This window comes from Emydura macquarii, unplaced genomic scaffold (genome assembly GCF_026122565.2).
Source record: "Emydura macquarii macquarii isolate MOO-44397 ecotype Brisbane River unplaced genomic scaffold, CSIRO-AGI_Emac_v2 contig_3004, whole genome shotgun sequence".
Taxonomy (NCBI): Eukaryota; Metazoa; Chordata; order Testudines; family Chelidae; genus Emydura; species Emydura macquarii.
Genome location: NW_027133141.1, coordinates 608,763 through 626,656, shown reverse-complemented (window position 1 = coordinate 626,656; position 17,894 = coordinate 608,763). Strand labels below are relative to the sequence as shown.

At 47.7% G+C, this 17,894-nt stretch overlaps 1 protein-coding gene and 2 pseudogenes across 3 annotated transcripts in view; all 3 read left to right on the top strand.

Moving 5' to 3' along the window:
* Nucleotides 1-17,894, top strand: part of LOC137141137 (zinc finger protein 620-like) — a 55,213-nt gene that overhangs the window by 13,439 nt on the left and 23,880 nt on the right. The window contains exon 5 of one of the 3 annotated variants that reach the window (XR_010916543.1): nt 7,088-7,097. The exons of 1 other annotated variant lie outside the window; for it this stretch is intronic. Coding sequence is in view for 1 of the 2 variants with exons in the window: in XM_067529981.1 (XP_067386082.1) it covers nt 6,969-6,987 (19 nt within the window). In the remaining variant the exon portion in view is untranslated. Of the gene's footprint in view, nt 1-6,968; nt 7,036-7,087; nt 7,098-17,894 lie in introns of those variants that run through there. One more of the 3 variants, XM_067529981.1, reaches the window with a different exon arrangement.
* LOC137141132 (zinc finger protein 345-like) lies at nt 1,863-4,508 on the top strand (annotated as a pseudogene).
* On the top strand, nt 14,012-15,476 carry LOC137141134 (olfactory receptor 4D9-like; annotated as a pseudogene).

The following is a 17,894-nucleotide window of genomic DNA, read 5'->3' as shown; positions in this document are numbered from 1 at the left end:
ACTATCAGAACCATGTGAAGCTTAGTTCTTTTATTGACTAGTTCTCCGATTCTCACAAGGACCAATGTAAAGCTTTGGTTAACAAGGGCCAGCTGGTGTTGAAAACATCTCTCCAGTCTGCATTTGATGCAGCTGACATGGCAGCATGCTCTATTTCGACTGCCATTGTGATGAGATGGGCCTTGTTTCTGGTTTCCCCAAGGACGTCCAAATGACAGTGGAGGAACTCCCCTTTGAGAGGGTGAAAATATTTGCTGAGAAGACTGATGCCTCTCTCAACATGTTCAAAGATTCATGGGCAACTCTTTGATCCCTGAGGATCTATACACTCGGGTATAAAAGAAAGTACAGCTCTCAGCCACCATTCAAGCTTCGCTCACAATACTCATTCCAACATCCATCTCAATATGCACAGAGATCATATGAACCCCAGAGGAAGAAACCCAGGTTCCCTAGGTGGAAGATGTTGGAATCTCAGAAAACTGCCTCTCACCTCTCCACCTCAAGGAGGCAGTTTTGATGTGTTGGTTGAGGTGCCCGTACAATACTCTCCTCTCTTCACACTGGAAAACTCCAGCCATCCCTTTGGAGACAACCTTGCCCCATTCTGCAGCACCTGGGAATGGATAACCTCCAACAAATGGATGCTGGAGATCATCTGAGCTGGATACTCCATCCATTTCTCCTCCTTTTCCGTTCCCAAACAGCCTTTCCCATTCATCTTCAGGGACTGTTCTTACAAGAGTCCACTGTATCAGGAGATAAACCACCATCTCAGCGCAGAAGCCATAGAGCCAGTGCCCACATAACTAACAGGCAGAAGCTTCTATGCTCCTTACTTCCTTATAATGAAGAAAAAGGAGGCTGAAAAAGGGTCATTTTGGAAAAAAATACAGTACTAGCATCAATTTCCAGAAAACACTGGCCCTAGTCATAACATTAAATGCAATAGTCTCAAGACATGCCTGTGTTTGTCATATCTGTCACTCTGCCGTCACATTGTTCACTTTGCTGATGTGTTCTACCCTTCCCCCATTCTGTGTCTGTCTTGTCTATTTAGATTGCAAGTTCTTCCGGGCATGGACCATCGCCTATTCTGTGTTTGTACCATGCCTAGCACAATAGGGACCGTCTCTTAGTTGGCCTATAGGTACAAAGGTGATGAACAAGATTAATAATAATAATAACCATCCTGCTGCTTTTGAGGCAAGGTACCTGGTCTTGGGATGTTACTGCTTAAAAATGAGCTGGCGTTAAAATCATGGAATATTTTTTGTAACGAGTACCCCACACATTCCACTGATGTCACTTGTTTTCTTTGCCTGGAGAAGGTTTTCTGGTTTCCAAACCTGATGAGATCTCCCAGCTGGAATGAGGGGAAGAGCTGTGGATCCCTGATCTTCAGAGCTCTGAGAAAAATGTTCTCCTCAGAGTTACCTGCACAGGTGAGAAATTGGTTAAATCCACTTAAAAACCGTCCGTGCAGGTGTGGAACCATTATGGTAGATGTTACTCATGTCTTCCCACCTATCGTGACTGACTGCTGACAGCAGGTCCCTCCCCGATCTAGCTTCTCCCTGAGAGTTCTGCTGAGATGTGGCTCCAGAACTGATCTCCTCTCTTTCCTTTGGGGAAGGATTTTGGAGACAATCTGGTGCTGATACATTGGATCAGGAAGATCTGTTGGGAATGTTTCTGGGAATTGTACAGTCCCAGAAAAAACAAAAGCCTGTGAGAGTCAGCACAGGCCAGAGGAAAACATCAGTAGTCATTCACACCTTGTTAGAAAAGGAAGAATCAAGTTGGGAGAGAGACCTTACACATGCCCTGAGCATGGCAGAAGCTTCAGTTTGAGCTCAGCTCTTATCACACATCAGAGAATTACCAGAGCCGAGAGACCTTACCTGTGTTCTGAGTACAGGAAAAGCTTCAGCTGTAGTTCAGCCCCCATGAGATATCAGAGAATCCACTCAGGAGAGACACCCTACACGTGCTCTGAGTATGGGAAAAGGTTCTCTCAGATGTCAAATCTTATCACTCATCAGATAAGCCACAAGAGAGAGAAACCCTACACATGCCCTAAGTTGGGAAAAGCTTCAGCTCTAGTTCAGTCCTGACCATACATCGGAGAATCCACACTGGCGAGAGACTGTATGTGTGCCCTGTATGCAGGAAAAGCTTTGGTCGCAGTTCATCCCTGACTGTACATCGGAGAATCCACACTGGAGAGACACCATACACATGCTTTGAGTGTGGGAAAAGCTTCATTCAGAGCTCTGTCCTTTACAGACATAAGAATCCACACTGGGGAGAAATCCTACACATGCTCTGAGTGTGAGAAAAGGTTCAATGATCTCTCAACCCTTACTAAACATCAGAGAATCCACACTAGAGAGAGCCAGTATGTGTGCACTGAATACAGGAAAAGCTTTGGTCACAGCTCAGCCTTGACTGCACATTGGAGAATCCACACTGGAGAGAGACCGTACACATGTTCTGAGTGTGGGAAAAGCTTCAATCGGAGCTCAGCCCTGACTGTACATCAGAGAATCCACACTGGAGAGAAAACCTACACATTCTCTGAGTGCGGTAAAAATTTCAGCTTTAGTTCAGACCTCAGCACGCATTGGAGAATCCACACCGGCGAGACACCTTACCCATGCTCTGAGTGTGGGAAAAGCTTCAATCGGCAGTCATACCTTATTAGTCATCAGAAAATCCACACTGGAGAGAGCCCCTATATATGCCCCAAGTGTGGGAAAAGCTTCAATCGGAGCTCAGCCCTTTACACACATAAGAGAATCCACACTGGAGAGAAACCCTACACGTGCGCTGAGTGCGGGAAAAGCTTCAGTAAGCTGTCGAACTTTATCAAACATCAGAGAATACACACAAAAGACACACCCCATATATGAGGGTGGGAAAAGCTTCTCTCTGAGCGGAGCCCTTTATAGTCATCAGAGAATCCAGAGTGGAGAGAGACCCTACACATGTTCTGGGAGCAGGAAAGTTTCAGCTGTAGTTCAGCCCTCATCACACATCGGAGAATCCATACAGGAGAGACACCCTATTTTTATGTCACTTTATGAGTTTTGCTTTGTTACGCTGCATTTGCATTTTGGTGTGAATATTAATTACTTATATTTTGTAAGCAGGACCATCGTTGTTTATGACTGTTTATTTTGTTTTTTTTAGTTGGATTTCAGGGTCATAGGGGTGGACAGTCTTCGGCCATTTGGGTTGTAAAAAGTTGTTATCTTTGTAGGCCCCAGCACTGTGAGCACTGTGATGTAGGCCTGAACCAGAGCAGGCCCGGACCATGGATACGTATTTGAAGCTTAAGGGTTAATCCTCACACTGAGAGAGAACAAAATCAGGCATTGTAGATAGGGATGTTCCGGACACATTAATTGTTTGTTCATGCCACCTCAGGGCCCACTATGATGCTTAACTGCATGAACATATGAATGTTTGGGAACATCCTGAAATCTAAATGTGATAATTTACAAGTGAAGGAAAGTGCTCAATGCATATCAGGGATGTGGTTGATGTGTAAATCATGGGGCAATGAGAGGACAAATAAGATTTCTTTTATTTTCATTTAGTATAATTTATATTAATAAAATTGGTGTAGATATGAAGATTTTATTATGTTAGTAAGTAAGTATAAAATGATGTATCAATGTAATGGAATAAGAAGGTAATAATTTTTAGAAAGTATGAAAGAAGAGTGAATGCAGCTTTGAGTCTGTTGAGATAAGACAGTGAGAAAATAATTGCTGAAATGATGGTTCTCAGTCTTCAAGGGCAGAAGGGAAAATAAATGCTTTTGTTTAAAGAACTTTTATAACCCAGATGGCCGAAGATCAAGATAACCCCCAGAAAACAGGGGCGTTAACACCCAAGGACAGGAAAAGATGAAGTGTGAAACAGAAATGAAGAATAATGAGAAAGCTGTCACACTTGCGATACAAAATGTAATTGATGATTACATCAAACAAGGAGACAAAATCCATAGACCCGAATGGGGATGGATAAGTATAAAAATGGGGTGAAGAAACCTGGACTTTGGGCTCGTTCTGCATACCCCAAGGAGCATCGTGTCGCAACTGACAGAGCCTGGCTCTAAAGTCATGCCTAAATCACTTGGCCAGTGGTTTCAGCTCAAGTAACAAGGGACTGGTAATTATATCCCTCCTGCGGAACTGTGTGTGTGTGTGAGAGAGAGAGAGAGAGAGAGAGTGTTTTAGGTAACTGCTTTTTCAAATATGTTTTCATATTCATAATAATGCGGCATACTGCCTTAACCCCCGAATAAGATTCTGCTGTTTATTTCATAAGTGTAACAGTCAGACCTTATCATACATCAGATAAACCACAGAGGAGAGAAACCCTATACATGCTCTGAGTGTGGGAAATGCTTCATTCAGAGCTCAGAGTTTAATAGCCGTCAGACAATCTACACCCCACAATTGCCGTGAGCGTAGGAAAAGCTTCGGTCAATGCTGAGCCCTTAGTAGACATCAGACAATCCACACTGGAGAGGACAGTAATTAATGACTTGAGTAGAGCTGCCCAAAGACGTGTTTTTTTGTTTGGTTTTTTTTTAAATCATATTTGCTAATTCCGACACAGTGAGCTGTGCACCCATCTGCACCATGGCTTCTAAACTCCCCCAGCTGAGTTGCCTGCTTCTGCCTTTTGGGGCTCACCCTTCTTTGGGGGTCCATCCTGTGATCATTTCTATCAACTCCTTTGCCTTTTGAGTTAGGGGAGTGTGTGTCCCTCCTGCCAGGAATGTTCATCAGCCCTAAGAGGCTACCTGTGCCTTTTATCCACTAAGATTGTACATGGAGTTGGATGCTCAAGTTAGTGATCTTGATGTAAAAACACAGCTATAGTGACAGTGCACTTATAGCCCAGGTACAGTGCTTGGCATTAGTTTTCTTCTTCACCTGACTTAGACTCCATCACTTTTCCTAGGCTAAACAAACCATGACCAGTTACACTGGTCCCACAATTCAAAGCAACTGTTAGTTATCAAGTTATCCCATTCGGGGACAAATTGTCTCCTTCCCAGTGGCTCTCATGTTGTTTCGGGTTGTGCTGGTTAACAGATCTTTTTTTCTACCATTTTCCTCACTTAAAATATATTGAACTATAACAAAGAGCAGGAGGGGGTTACAAAGAATGTCATTACACCCTCAGTCACACCAGAAGAAGATAGGGTGACTAAGAGGGCTTCCTTCCTTCCCCATCACCATCTCAATTGCCCCTCAGCCCAGCAGCTTGTACTTTTGTGTCAGCTACAAGAGTTTATCCTCTCCATATGCTGACTCTCCACCGCCCAGCATGTCACGTAATGCAGTGTTCCCCATTTCTATATATTGGCAAAGCTGCTTTTGATCTTTTTCCTGCTGAGCTGGGAGAATTGTTTGCAGATGGGAGGGTTGGCTGTTTTTTCATGTTATGATGATGTGAAATGTCTTGTAAATAACATGACTTAGTAATCATAAGGTGATGCTGAGTGAAGAAGGTTTGAATGCATCGGAGAATGCAAGACTCTGTTCTTATTTTGGGTCATAATATGTATCTTGCTCTGGAATTTCTTTTTATATGAAACTGAAAGTGTCTTACGCCCAGCTGTGTTGTGGGTTTTTCACTTTCCTGGATGCCATTTGATTTCATAATGGTATATCAATCTTAGTTGAGAAGATGTAGCTCAGATTTATTCTGGACTTTGAGACAAAAAAAAACATCTGCTAAAAAGAGTATCCCCTAGTGAATGACTTGGCACTAGGCAAAATACCCATGTATTTGTCTTCTTAAGCTGTTGTGGCCCAGGCCCTGCAGGTGGTCGCTCCTGGAGATATCTCCTTACAAATTAAGTACATGTTGTCTATTATTTGGGACATGCAATCTTTATTTAGGTAGAAATGGAGAAAATGGAAGTGACATTTCTGTTGAGTTCACCCTGGGAGATGCTGCACGTGTATAAAGTGGTATCAGTGTTGAATGTGATGTTGTTGCAGAAAACTACCAATTTTTAATAGCTATTTGCCCTTTGGTGTCTTCCTGGGGATTCTGAGCCACACCTGTGTTTAGTCTGTATCTTAAATCTGTGCCACGAGGTTAAAGACATAAATGGGCATATTTGGGGGAGTTATACCTCCCTATCACCACAGTTGTTTTGTATGGTTGGTGAAAAATTCTATTCTAGAGAAGTGTAAAATTACTCCAACTAAGGCCAAGGATTTGACAAGAACTCAGGTAGAAATTGCAGGTACCAGAGGTTGATTTTCATCCCAGAGATGGAAACTCTGGTGACCTTTGGCCCAGGTAAACTATTTCTTTTTAGAACGCTGCTCCCTAGTTCAGTGGCACTGATCAGAGTCCTAAAAAAAGCCAAGATTAAATGGGAATCAATTGTATATTGTATATTTCCCACTTGTGGTCCAGCAGAGGCACCAACTCTAGGCTGCTTAGCCTTCGCCATTCTTGGGTGGAGTCCCATGTCTCTGTCCCTCCTGACGAGGCATTTTCCAGGTTGCACAATGCCCTGCCTACGCTGTGAGTTCCTCAGCAAGACAGACCACCTAAGGGGCCAACGTTTGTGCTTTGCTTTCTTTCAAAGGCTATGAGCAGGGCACTTGCCCACAGCTATGAGTTACTGCACAGCCTTTCTAAGCAAGCACATTTATTCTTAAAGTGAAAGCATGACAGAGAAAACATAGTAAATGATAAAAAAAATCAATGTGCATGCTAATATGTTTGCCAGTGATTTTCTCCTCTCCTCCAATCTGTACAATAGCTCTGATCAGTGTCAGGCCTTCCAACCTTTCCCTAAAGATTAGGGCCCACCATGGGCTCGAGGGCCCAGCCACTTACTGGATGAGAAGGAAGTCACTGACTGGGCGTAATCTCAGTCTATTTATCCAAAAGTTCTTGCTTTATCCATTCTCTTCTAGAGAATCTGGTGTGAACTAGTATAGGTGAGCCTCCTGTGGTGGTGTCACAACCTGCGTGGAAGTGTTCCCTGATCGATCGCAGGATGGGGCTCAGCTGCTACTGACCTCCTCTGTTGCAGACCGGGTCTACCCCAGGTCCCATGGCCGCTGCTTCGCTGAGGCCGGCGGGGTGAGGGACCCCGCTGTCACTGCCACAGTAACGCAAAGACCGGCAGGTGGTGGCACAGCATCCTCGAGTTCGGAACGTGATAGAGCCTGGATGACCCTGCCACTGGTGCCAGCAGAAGGTGGGCTCCCTTGGGTGCCACTGAAACTGTCTCTCTGTAAGTTAGACCTTATTGCCATTGTATCGCTGAGGCTGGCAGTAGGACAGGGTATTGGTGACCTTGCCATTGTGCCCATGACATCTGCAAACCATGGGGCCCTGTAGCCACTGTATCCTTGAGGCCAACAGGCACATGTGTGCCGTGGCAACTGTATCCCTGAGGTGGCATTTCTGCTGTGTGCCTGGCGGGCAGTCAGCGGTGAGAACGCCGCTGTGACTTCGGCTATATCTCTTAGGCCAACAGCTGGTGTGACCTGGGGGCCACAGTCACTGTACCCTGGGGCTGGCAGGGGAATAAGATCCAGCTTTCCACTGTATCTCTGAGGCTGGCAGGGGGTGGGCCCCAGGGTGCCACTGACTTATTCCTGAGGTCGGCAGTGGGTGGGGTCTGGATGCTACTATATCTGTGGGGTTGGCTTCGGGTGGCATTCAGGTGCCACTAGCAATGTATTCCTGAGGATGGCAGGGGTGCTCTGCAGGTGCCAGTACCATTGTATTTCTCAGGCTGGCAAGGGGTGAACCTGGGAGCTACTGCAACATCATCTCTAGGGCTAGCAGGACGTGGACCCAGATTGCCAATACCACTTTACAGCTAGCACTTTAGCTAGCACTTACACTTAGCACTTAGCACTTAGCACTTACACTTAGCACTTTACAGCTAGCAGGGGGTGGCGCCAGGGTTGTACTGCCGCTGTATCACGGACACCAGGCATTGTACGGACCCTGTTGCCACCGCCAGTCTGTCTCAGTGGCCAGCAGGGGTAGGGCGCAGATGTCCTCGCTACTGTATCCATGTGGCCCACAAGAGTTGGGGCCTGGGTCCCCTGCCACTGTATATCTGAGGAGAGCAGGCAGTGGGTCCGGGTGCCCAGCCCCTGCGTCCCTTAGCACTGCAAGGGTTGGGTGCCCCTGCCTGTGTATGGATGCCATGCACCTGGGGTGGGTTTTGGTTGCCACATCTGCTGTAGCCGTTGCTGGGATTCCCTCCGAGACCTTTCACACTCGTCTCCTCCACAGCCCCCCAATCCAGCTCTGGGAGAACACTTCATCCAGTTCTCTGCAATCCCAAAACTCCCTTCGAAGCTGGACATGTCACAGAGGTTTCTTGGCTGGTGTTTCCTCCATCTATACGCGGGGTGATCGGGGTCAGGTGCAGGAGGGGTGGGTTAGAGGCACCACGATGCCAATGTAGATAGATTGATAGAAACTTTCACCTGCTATCTAATCGATATCACCACGCAGTCTCCTGCGCTCGCCCAGCCTTCTATCTCTGAGCGGAGCGCTACTCCCAGCTGCGTGACGCCCGCTAAAGAGCCCCGGCTGGGTTTGCCACTGCCTCTGCTTGGGTTAGAGCTAAGTGGTGGTCTCTTCTTAAGTGTGGGCTTGTCTCAGAGCTAACGCTGACCCCGAGACACAGTGCAGGGAGGGAGCGTCGGTGTGTGTGACGAGGAGTGCGGCTGGGAGCCAGGACCCCTTCCCCAAGTCTGGGTATCCCCCCAAAGGAGGCTGTGTTCCGCTTAAGTCCCCAGAGCCCTTCCTTTGTCTGACTGTGGCCTGAAAGCCTCTGGTGTGGTGGGGAATTAACTCAAGTGGTAGAGCACTCGCTTCACATGCGAGAGGCAGCAGAATCAATGCCTGCATTTTCCAGCAAGGCGGTGTGGGCCCCTTCTGTGGCTCTCGTGAGCGGGGATTCTCGGTGTTCCGAGTGTCTTGAGGAAAAGGTACCAAAGTCCTTCTTCCATTCTCCCCCCACAGCCGCCCAGTGGTTTTTCTACTATGTTCCTGGCCTCGTGAGCGTCCCCCCCCTTTACCAGCTGAACTCGGCAGCCCTCGGGAAGATTCGTGAGGGGTTCTCCTGATGGGGACTCAGATGCAAAAAGCCCGTGAGAGTTCATGAGCTGTTGGGAGAAGTGTGAAAAGGAGGCGCAGGACTGGCTCCTTTTCTTAGCACATCATCTCAGTTTTGGTGGCTTTCCTTTCCCCCTTTCTGTTTTATGGCCCGACCTCTGGTTTCATTTTCAGAGGCGTCCATTTCTGGCAGGGGAGTCAATTGGAAAACTTTCCCTGTTCTGTGGGGAGCGTCGGGGCTCTCTCTGTGCATCTCTGTTGTCGCTCTGAGCATGTGTGTTTGTGAGCTTTCTCCTTCGGTTGGAGCCATTTGAAAGTTTGGAAGGTTTGCGGAAAGAAGAGCTTCTTCTAGCATCAGGTGGACTTTTTCCCCTCGTAGGGCCCTTTGGAGAAAAGCTTAGCCCCGTGAGTGCGGCTGAGTGGGGTTTCTGCAGTGCTGCCATGGCCGGGGCGAAACCCTCGGCGTACGTGTTTGGCTCGCGGTCGGCAGAGCCCCGTGCCCACATCTTCCCTTTGCCCCAGGGAGGCTGCTTTGGGGGCAGTTGAATCAGTGAGGCAACGGGCAGAAGAGAAAGCAAATGAAGCTGCCTCCGCATGGTGGTGCCCCTTGGAAGAGTGCTGGTGCTGGTGCCGCTCCTTGGTGTGTGAGCTGTGGGCCGGAGCATGTTCCTGGGGGGCCGTCCATGGGTGGTGGGAGGACAGGGGTCCAGGGAAGACCCAGCCTCGCCCTGCAGAGGTGGACTCTCAAGCCTCTCCCCTGGGTTGTGGTGCCGACTATTAAGCCTTCCTCTGTGGCTTGGGCTGGAGAGCACAAGCGGCTGGAGCGTCCATTTGGGCAGAGATGGCGGGCAACAGGAATTTGGGCCACCAGGTCAACCCATTGGGGACAATGGGGCTCAAGCAGCAGCCCTGCGGATTGCTTGCCAGGCCGCCAGCTCAGGCCTCTACTCCTGGAAGCGGGCGAGGCAGCCGGACAGGCTAACCCTGCACGCCCTCGGGCCGAAGCACCCTTGAGCCAGCAGGTCCAGCCGGGAGCCTGGAGAGGGGAGGAAAGTAGGTGAGCGGGCCTCCTCCCACCAGGTTCCTCCCCTCTGCCCAGCACCAATGCTGGCTGGTTCCTCCTCCCGTCGAGACTCTTGCCCTCCCTCTGCAAGCCGATCTGTCCAATTCTTGCTTTTTCCCATTTTGGCCTCCCCGCCCAAAGCAGTCTGACCAAAGAGCAGAAGCCAACATGCCCAGCCCGCCTACGGGCCCGCATGGGGCTTGGAGCCACAACGTCGGTGTTATAAAACCCACATTCCAACCAGCTGAGCTGGAAGGCCCCCAAGAGCCACAGCCTCACATGGCCCTTTGAGAAAGGAAGCGCTGGCCGTCGCAGCGAGCGTGTGGCCTCCAGGACGACCTGGGTGCGTGAGGGGCGGCCCACTTGCGAGTGGGAATTAGCTCAAGTGGATGCCGAGGGCCCTGCCCCTTCTTCGCAGACCTGGCGGCACAGCGCTGTCCCTCTCCCCAGCTACTCTTCACAAAGCTGACCAGGGAGGACGGAGTGCCGTTCAAATACAGAAGTATTCATATCCTTGGAATGTGCTGCGTGAGTGAGCGGATGGGTGGGGAAGCGTGATGCCAGCCAAGCCGAGGCCACGAATCCCAGGCGGTCTCCTGCGCTTGCCCAGCCTTCTACCCCTGAGCAGCGCGCACAGAGAGCTTCGACTAAGCCAAAGCGGGCAAGGGCTGCGTTGGTGTGGGGCAGTGAGCCTGTGGGGGTCCCTCCAGGTTGAGGGAGGGAGGTTGAGGGAGGACTGTTTCGCTCTATGCTGGCTCAATGCTATCCCCAGTGCACTACTGCATTGTGAGATCACGTCAGCACTTTGACTCTCTGCTGCCCTAGTGACCTGTATAAAGTATCACTTTCCCGTCCCTCACCCTCTGTTGCCTGTAGTGCCAATTATGGAGTATATCTGCCCCTGCCCCAACCTTTATCTGATGTTGTCTATTCAAATAAATGATAATTTCTTCCTGTCCTCTACTGCCTCCTGGGGCCCACGACACACTCAAGCTGCCCTTTCACATCCCTCGCCTTCTTTTTCCACCTAACACCCATTACAGTTATGGCTTCTGTTTTTCAGACTGCATTCATGTCATTTTTGTGAGGTTTCTGTTTATCAGCTTTTGACTCCCATGACTATGATGCTATGATGGCGTGCAGCTCTTTGTAAAAGCAGCCGGTCTGCGGCTCAGCGCCAGATCAATCGTTGGCCATCTGGAACGCCTGCCGCAGCGCCTTGGCTTTCACATGGCCTGGCTGCTGGTCCCTCTGGTAGCCCTTTTTGCGCATCCCCCGAGCGATCGGCTCGCCGATGTCCAAGTTTCTGTGGCTCAATCAGAGCTGTGCCGGCACAGCCTCTTCTCCTCACAGGCCCAGGAGAGCCAACACCTCCCGTCTACGCCAGGCAGGAGCGCGTCTACAGCCTGTAGCCGTCATGGCCAGTGGGGCAATTGTACTCGACAATGGAGAGCTGCTAGGAGTGCTGGAAAAGGAATTCCAAACATTTGCAGGGCTTTAAAGGGGAGGGGCGGCTTCCTGTCTACCAGTCCACTGGTCAGTGGAGTTCTCAGTGGCGACCAAAGCCATCAGTGGGAAGCTTTGTGGGACAGCTCCTGGAGGCCACTAAGCGTTGACATAAGTAACACAGTGTCTACAGTGGTGCTGCGTGGACCTAATGACATCGACTGTGACTCTGCGCTGCTCGGGGAGGTGGTGGTGTTAAATCCGCTTAGCAGGGCACTTAGATCAGCGGGAGGCAAATTTAAGTGAAGACACTTCCACAGCCAGGTTGACATAAGTGGCCTCTATGCCCCACTTGGCCTCTGTGTGCCAAGTGCCGTCAGCTCGGTAAATTTCCAAAGCCTGTTCGGACTCAGCCGCTAAAAATTACCATAAACAACATGAAAAACTCCATCAGCTTGTTAATCATTCCCTTGGAGACTGAATCCTCAAATCGCTGAAGCAGCCGTTCTCTTGATCTGACTCAGTAACACCCAGGGGGATTTCAGTGATCCTAGTCGCAGCCTTGGGGCATGGCTCGGATGTGATATAACGGACAGATTTCTGCACCTGTCTCCTCTTTGGAAGCAGGCGCCCTTCCCTAGCCAGCCAGGAGAACAGCGTTCAGCTATGAGAGGTGACTTCCCCAGACCATCCTCAGTTGTTTGGAGGCAGCCAGCCCTGGGATCGCCGCCGGCACACAGGTTGAATGAGCTACTGACTCTTGCTGTACAAAACCTGCAAGGAGGTACTAGAGATAGGCATTGTTACTGCAGAGGGGACGTAGGTGTTGAGGGTGGTTCAGATATTTGCTTGGATTTTAGAGGAGCTGAAGCAAGTTAGGAAGAGAACAACCCGCAAAGCCTTTACTACCAAAACTATCTGACACCTTTGTAAGACTAGATCTGACGGCAGCAGCTCCAGACATGAAAACTGTGATCTCTGAAGCAGGCTGGCACTGAGAAATGAAAACTGGAGAAAGCCCAGGGATATGCCATGGCCTGCAGATAAAATCTCTGTGAGATTCCCTGTGCCTAACTCCCTTGATCCCCCTTGAAAATCTTAGACCAAGTAGGGATGTGAGTTACCCAGGCTCCTAGAAGCGATCCGTGGCAGGGAGAAACTGAACCCAACTCTTCCAAGTCCAGTGCTTTATGCACAAACCCATTTTTCCCCACGGCTCTGTCCTTTAAGAAGGAGATTTTTAGGACTGGCCAACATTCTTTGGCAAAAAAAATATATATATATATATTCCTGCAGAAAAATGAGGTTTCCCCAAAACCCAAATTCTAGCTAGAAAAATCTTCAGGCACTGAAAAAAAAAAAAAAAAAAAGGATAAAAATGAGGGAGTACTGGGAGATTGAAAGATGCATGGCCTCATGGTAAACGCACAGAACCAGGACTGCAGAGATCTCAGTTCTATTCCGGGATCTTTCAATGCCCTGCTGGGTGATCATTTTCTTTGCTTTAGAAGCAAAACCATGAAAAATTAGAAATATTAACTATATGATGGAGACATCTCATTGGGAACATTTTTTTTCCAATCCCTTTTAGAGATATTTAAAAATATTAATGGTAATTGAGCATCCATAATCCCACGGCAGTTCTGAAAATTTAAATCTGATTCATACGTGGAAATCTTGGTGTGGTCACAGCTTTCAAATACAGGTGTTTAAAATTAAGCCTCCCAATCCAGAGGCAGCTAAATTCAGGGACTGGATTTATTTTAGACGTGGTGAGTACATGCAATACCTGCCAAAGATAATAAGACTTAATTTCTTCTCTTTTTGTAGCCAATAGATGGGGACAACAACCATCATTTGGTTAGTGAGGATTACAGATGTTCAGTACCTCTGATGTCAGGGCCACACCGTAGACACAGTGGTACTCAAATTTTCCAATCCAACTCCTCTTCAGTCTAGGCTAGGAGCTACCTGGCACCTCCCTGCTGCTTATGAATATGGGAAGGGCATTCTGGTCATCATGACCTCCTGACACTTCCTTGTGACCTGCCTGTTAAGAACCACTGGACTCTGAGCAGTCCATCCTAAGAGCACTCTCTGCAACCCACATTCTACCCAACCCTGACCCCCTGGGTCCCAGGACGTGTGCTGCATCAGATCTGCATGAAGATGAATAGAAACGGGCTAGCCAGGAGCTTGATCTGGTGTGTAGGCTTCTCTTCTTCACTCCCAATGACCGTGGGGCCTGCTGAAGCAGGGCTGCCCCTCACTGAATTTAGTAAGCTAAGAAAATTCCTAAACAAAATTCTATTTAAGAGTAGGTAACATTGACTTAATATTAGTAATTCAAGGAAGGAGGAATAAGAACTTCTTTGGGCTAATTATTACTGTTCCCTCTGTAGATATGTTTTGAGGCTAGTCAATGGAACAGCACAACTTCACCTCCACAGTGACAGAATTTCTCCACTTGGGACTCACCCAGAGTCCTGAGCTGCAGCGATGCCTCTTCGTCATCTTCTTCATAGTCTATGTGACAACCTGGCTGGGAAACTTCACCATCATCACCACAGTGATCACCAACCGTCAGCTTCACACCCCCATGTATTTCCTGCTGGCCAACTTGGCTTTCCTAGATGTCAGTGACTCATTGGTCACTGCTCCAAAATTGCTGTCAGGTCTCCTCTCCCAGCCCACAACCATCTCATTCAAAGAGTGCATCCTCCAGATGTTCTTCTTCCACTTCATCGCCAGTGCTATGGCTATTGTACTTGTGGTGATGGCTGCTGATCGGTATGTGGCGATCTATAAACCATTGCGATACTTGACTATCATGAACCAAGGTGTGTGCATGGGGCTGGTAGCAGGGGCGTGGCTGGGTGGATTGACTCACTCTGCTGTTCAGATTGGACTGATCCTCCAGCTTCCGTTCTGTGGTCCAAACATCCTGGACAATTTCCACAAGTCATCAAACTGGCCTGCACCGACACCTACTTGATCGAGTTGCTGATGGTCTCCAACAGCGGGATGCTCATCATAGTAATGTTCATCATCCTGCTCGTTTCATACACCATCATCTTAAGGAAGATAAAGAAACACATCACGGACGGGAAGCGCAAGGCTCTGTCTACGTGTGGAACCCAGATCACAGTCGTGTGTTTACACTTCATACCCTCCATCTTCATCTACGCTCGGCCCTTCCGGAAATTCCCCAGGGACAAGTTGGCCTCAGTCATTTTCACTGTAATCATCCCGATGTTGAACCCTATGATCTACACACTGAGAAATGCCGAGATGAACATGGCCATCAGAAGATTAATAAGCCGAATGCTGTCCTCAGGGAGGAAACTATAAAGACAGAATTTATCTTGAATGATCTCTTTTTCCATTTTGTAATAATTAGCCTACATGAAATTTCCATCAGATTAATATTTTTCATTCATAATTCCTATTTGTGACATTAGGAAAAAATGCATTGGTCAACCTCTTAGCATGAAGTTTGTTATATAGTCAGCTCCCAATTAAGTTATTAATTCCTTATGCATTCTTTTTTACCCTGATCTGGGGATCTCTGTCATTTTCTCAGTTGGAAGGCTTGCTCATACTTTATTTCTCCATGCTACTAATGTTGGTGGATCTGCCCTTCTCCAAACATGAGCGCTCACTGAACTGGTTACTAGCAATAATTGCGAATCAGTCCTTCCCTGAGTCAGTAACCAACTGTGTGCTATAGTTTTTAAGATCTATAGATGGCTTGAATTTAATAATCATATTTCTTATTTCTGTCTGATTATCTTGGGCACTGCCAGCATATAAACAGACAGGCCGCTATTCCTCCACATTTTCTCTAGTGTGTTTATGACTCCATTTATTACATATTTTCCTGAGCTTGAGTAGAGTGAATTACCATAGATGAAGTATTTGGTAACAATTTGTGTGGATAGTTACACATATAGATGTGTTTTTAGCCTTCCTCCAGATTTTTCCCCGTCCTTCCAAGTAATATCTAGTTTTAGATTATTTCCCCGTTTTTCCAAAAATGTGCTCTTGGCTTCTAGTTATGTCAGTAACCATTAATTGTACTCGAGAGTCTCAGTCTATTTCAGGGATTCCCCACAGCTTCCCCCATCTCCCCTCCATGATGGGTTCTGTGTGCCCCTCATTTTGCGCTCCTTTGATACGAGGGTCCCCATCCTTCCCCCATAGCAGTGGTTCTGTGTGTCCCTTTGTTCCCTCTCCCCTCCAATGCCAAAGGCTGTGTGCACACTCCCATACCCACCTTTCCCCCTAATCCTTCCCCTAGTTATCCGTCTTCTTTTTCTATGGGTAATGCAGGATGTCAAGATGTTAAACTCTATTGGGAGGACTGGCAGAGATGACATAGAGTATTGTTGGGCTGGAGGGCTTTAATGGTGACATGAACCAGTTGAATGATCAATTGACAATTGCAGAAGTGTTTGTAGATGTGGCTGGGCGAGTCACATGGCCCACTTTTTAGCCTCTTTTGGTTTCTGATTTTCCCCAAAATCAACAGGGTTCTGGCCATTGGTGCTTAAAACATTCCCTGGAATTTTGGAACTGATCAAATGTGCTATTCAAAAGTTATCATATAATAGATAGACACAAAGACAGGGAAATGCCGTCAAGTTGAGGGTCAGGCCTTCATAGGCTTGGCCAACCATGGGGAATCAGGCTCGTTGAGATATATTTCCCATTATTTAATGGGTCCACCACAGTTAATATTCTACTAAAACTTGGGCTTCCTACACTGGATTATAAAACTTGTAGTTGCAATTAAGCAAACAATGGTATATTTGTGTTTCCCATGTGTGCTTTGGTCCTATTAATTTCTATAAATTCATTAAAACAGCGTACATGGCTGATGGTCATATGCCCTTTTCCTCATGTACTTTATATATGTCATTTGACGACAATCTTTGAATTTCTAGGTTATTTCTTTTTGGTGTAAATCTGGTGTAAATCAGGGAAGGGAAGTGGCTACCTCTTATCAATATTAAATTTCACTTCCCAAATGTTGTTATGACACTAGGGTTGTTTCCTATTTGTATTGGTCCAAACCTTTTAGGGAACAAAAGAAATCAACGTGTTAAATTCTGTTAGAACCAGATGCCAACATATTAGAGGGCAGCTATATAGATTTTAAATTAATAGATTTAAGGTCAAAGGGACCAAGAGAGCATATAATCTGACCTTCTGTATGTCACAGACCATGAGATTTCACCTATTTATCGCTGGTGAAACTTTTCCAACTTTGCTTTTTTCCCAGTCAGCTCAAAATGTATAACTTTAAGTAGTTCCATCATGCAGCTCCACTGTGAAATGTAATTAAATTTAAAAAAAAAAGGAAAAGACCCCTTCTTACTCCACAGATTTGCAATCCAGCGGTATCAGAACTGGATTATCAGGCTCAAAATAAATTTTAATTTTTTACTCCTCCTGGCCCACTCAGCCAACAGAGCTCTGGGATGGTGACTGGATGCTATTTCCAGATGAACTATCACGAGACTTAGTAAGTCATTTCCAGCCTATGACCCCTTTGAAAAATGAGCGACTCATCCAGGATGCCCTTGGCTTGAGATGGGATCTTCAAAGGCATGAGGTGGGGCTCTGAGTTGGATTACCGGGTGATTCCCACTTAATAATTTCCTCCCGTTGTGGGGGTCTCGGGTACTGGGGCTCCCCTGTCCCTGCTATTCTCTGCCTGTGGCACATAATCATCTGGTATCCTGTGGGCTGTCCTACATTGGTCCAATGTCAGTGGCTGGGTTTAGTGTGCGGGCGCTGGGTGTGTTGGTGGCTTATGCTGCCAAGGGGGTCAGACTAGATGATCCCTTCTGGCTTTAAACCCCATGACTCCAGCCAGAGGGCACAGGAGGAGCTGAGGACAGAGTGTCAAGGACTGGTATTGAACAGAGAGCTCTGAGGCCAGGGTGTGATGGGGAGGGGGCTGCCCAGGGGATTCTACGTGCAACTCGTTTTTTTTATGCACCGTAATCTACAACAGCCCCGGGGCACCACCACCGTGGGTAGAGGAAATTGGGCCCTTCAGAGACATTCGGAGGAGGAAGACCTTTCTTCCCTCCGGTGTGTGCACGTTGCTCTGCAGGTTAGGCGCCCAGAGGCCTTGCATGGGACCCACAGGGCACCTGCTTAGAGGCAGAAACTGAGGCATGAAGGGTAATGTTAGTGCAGCATGAATGAATTTATGCACAGCTGGCATTCAGGG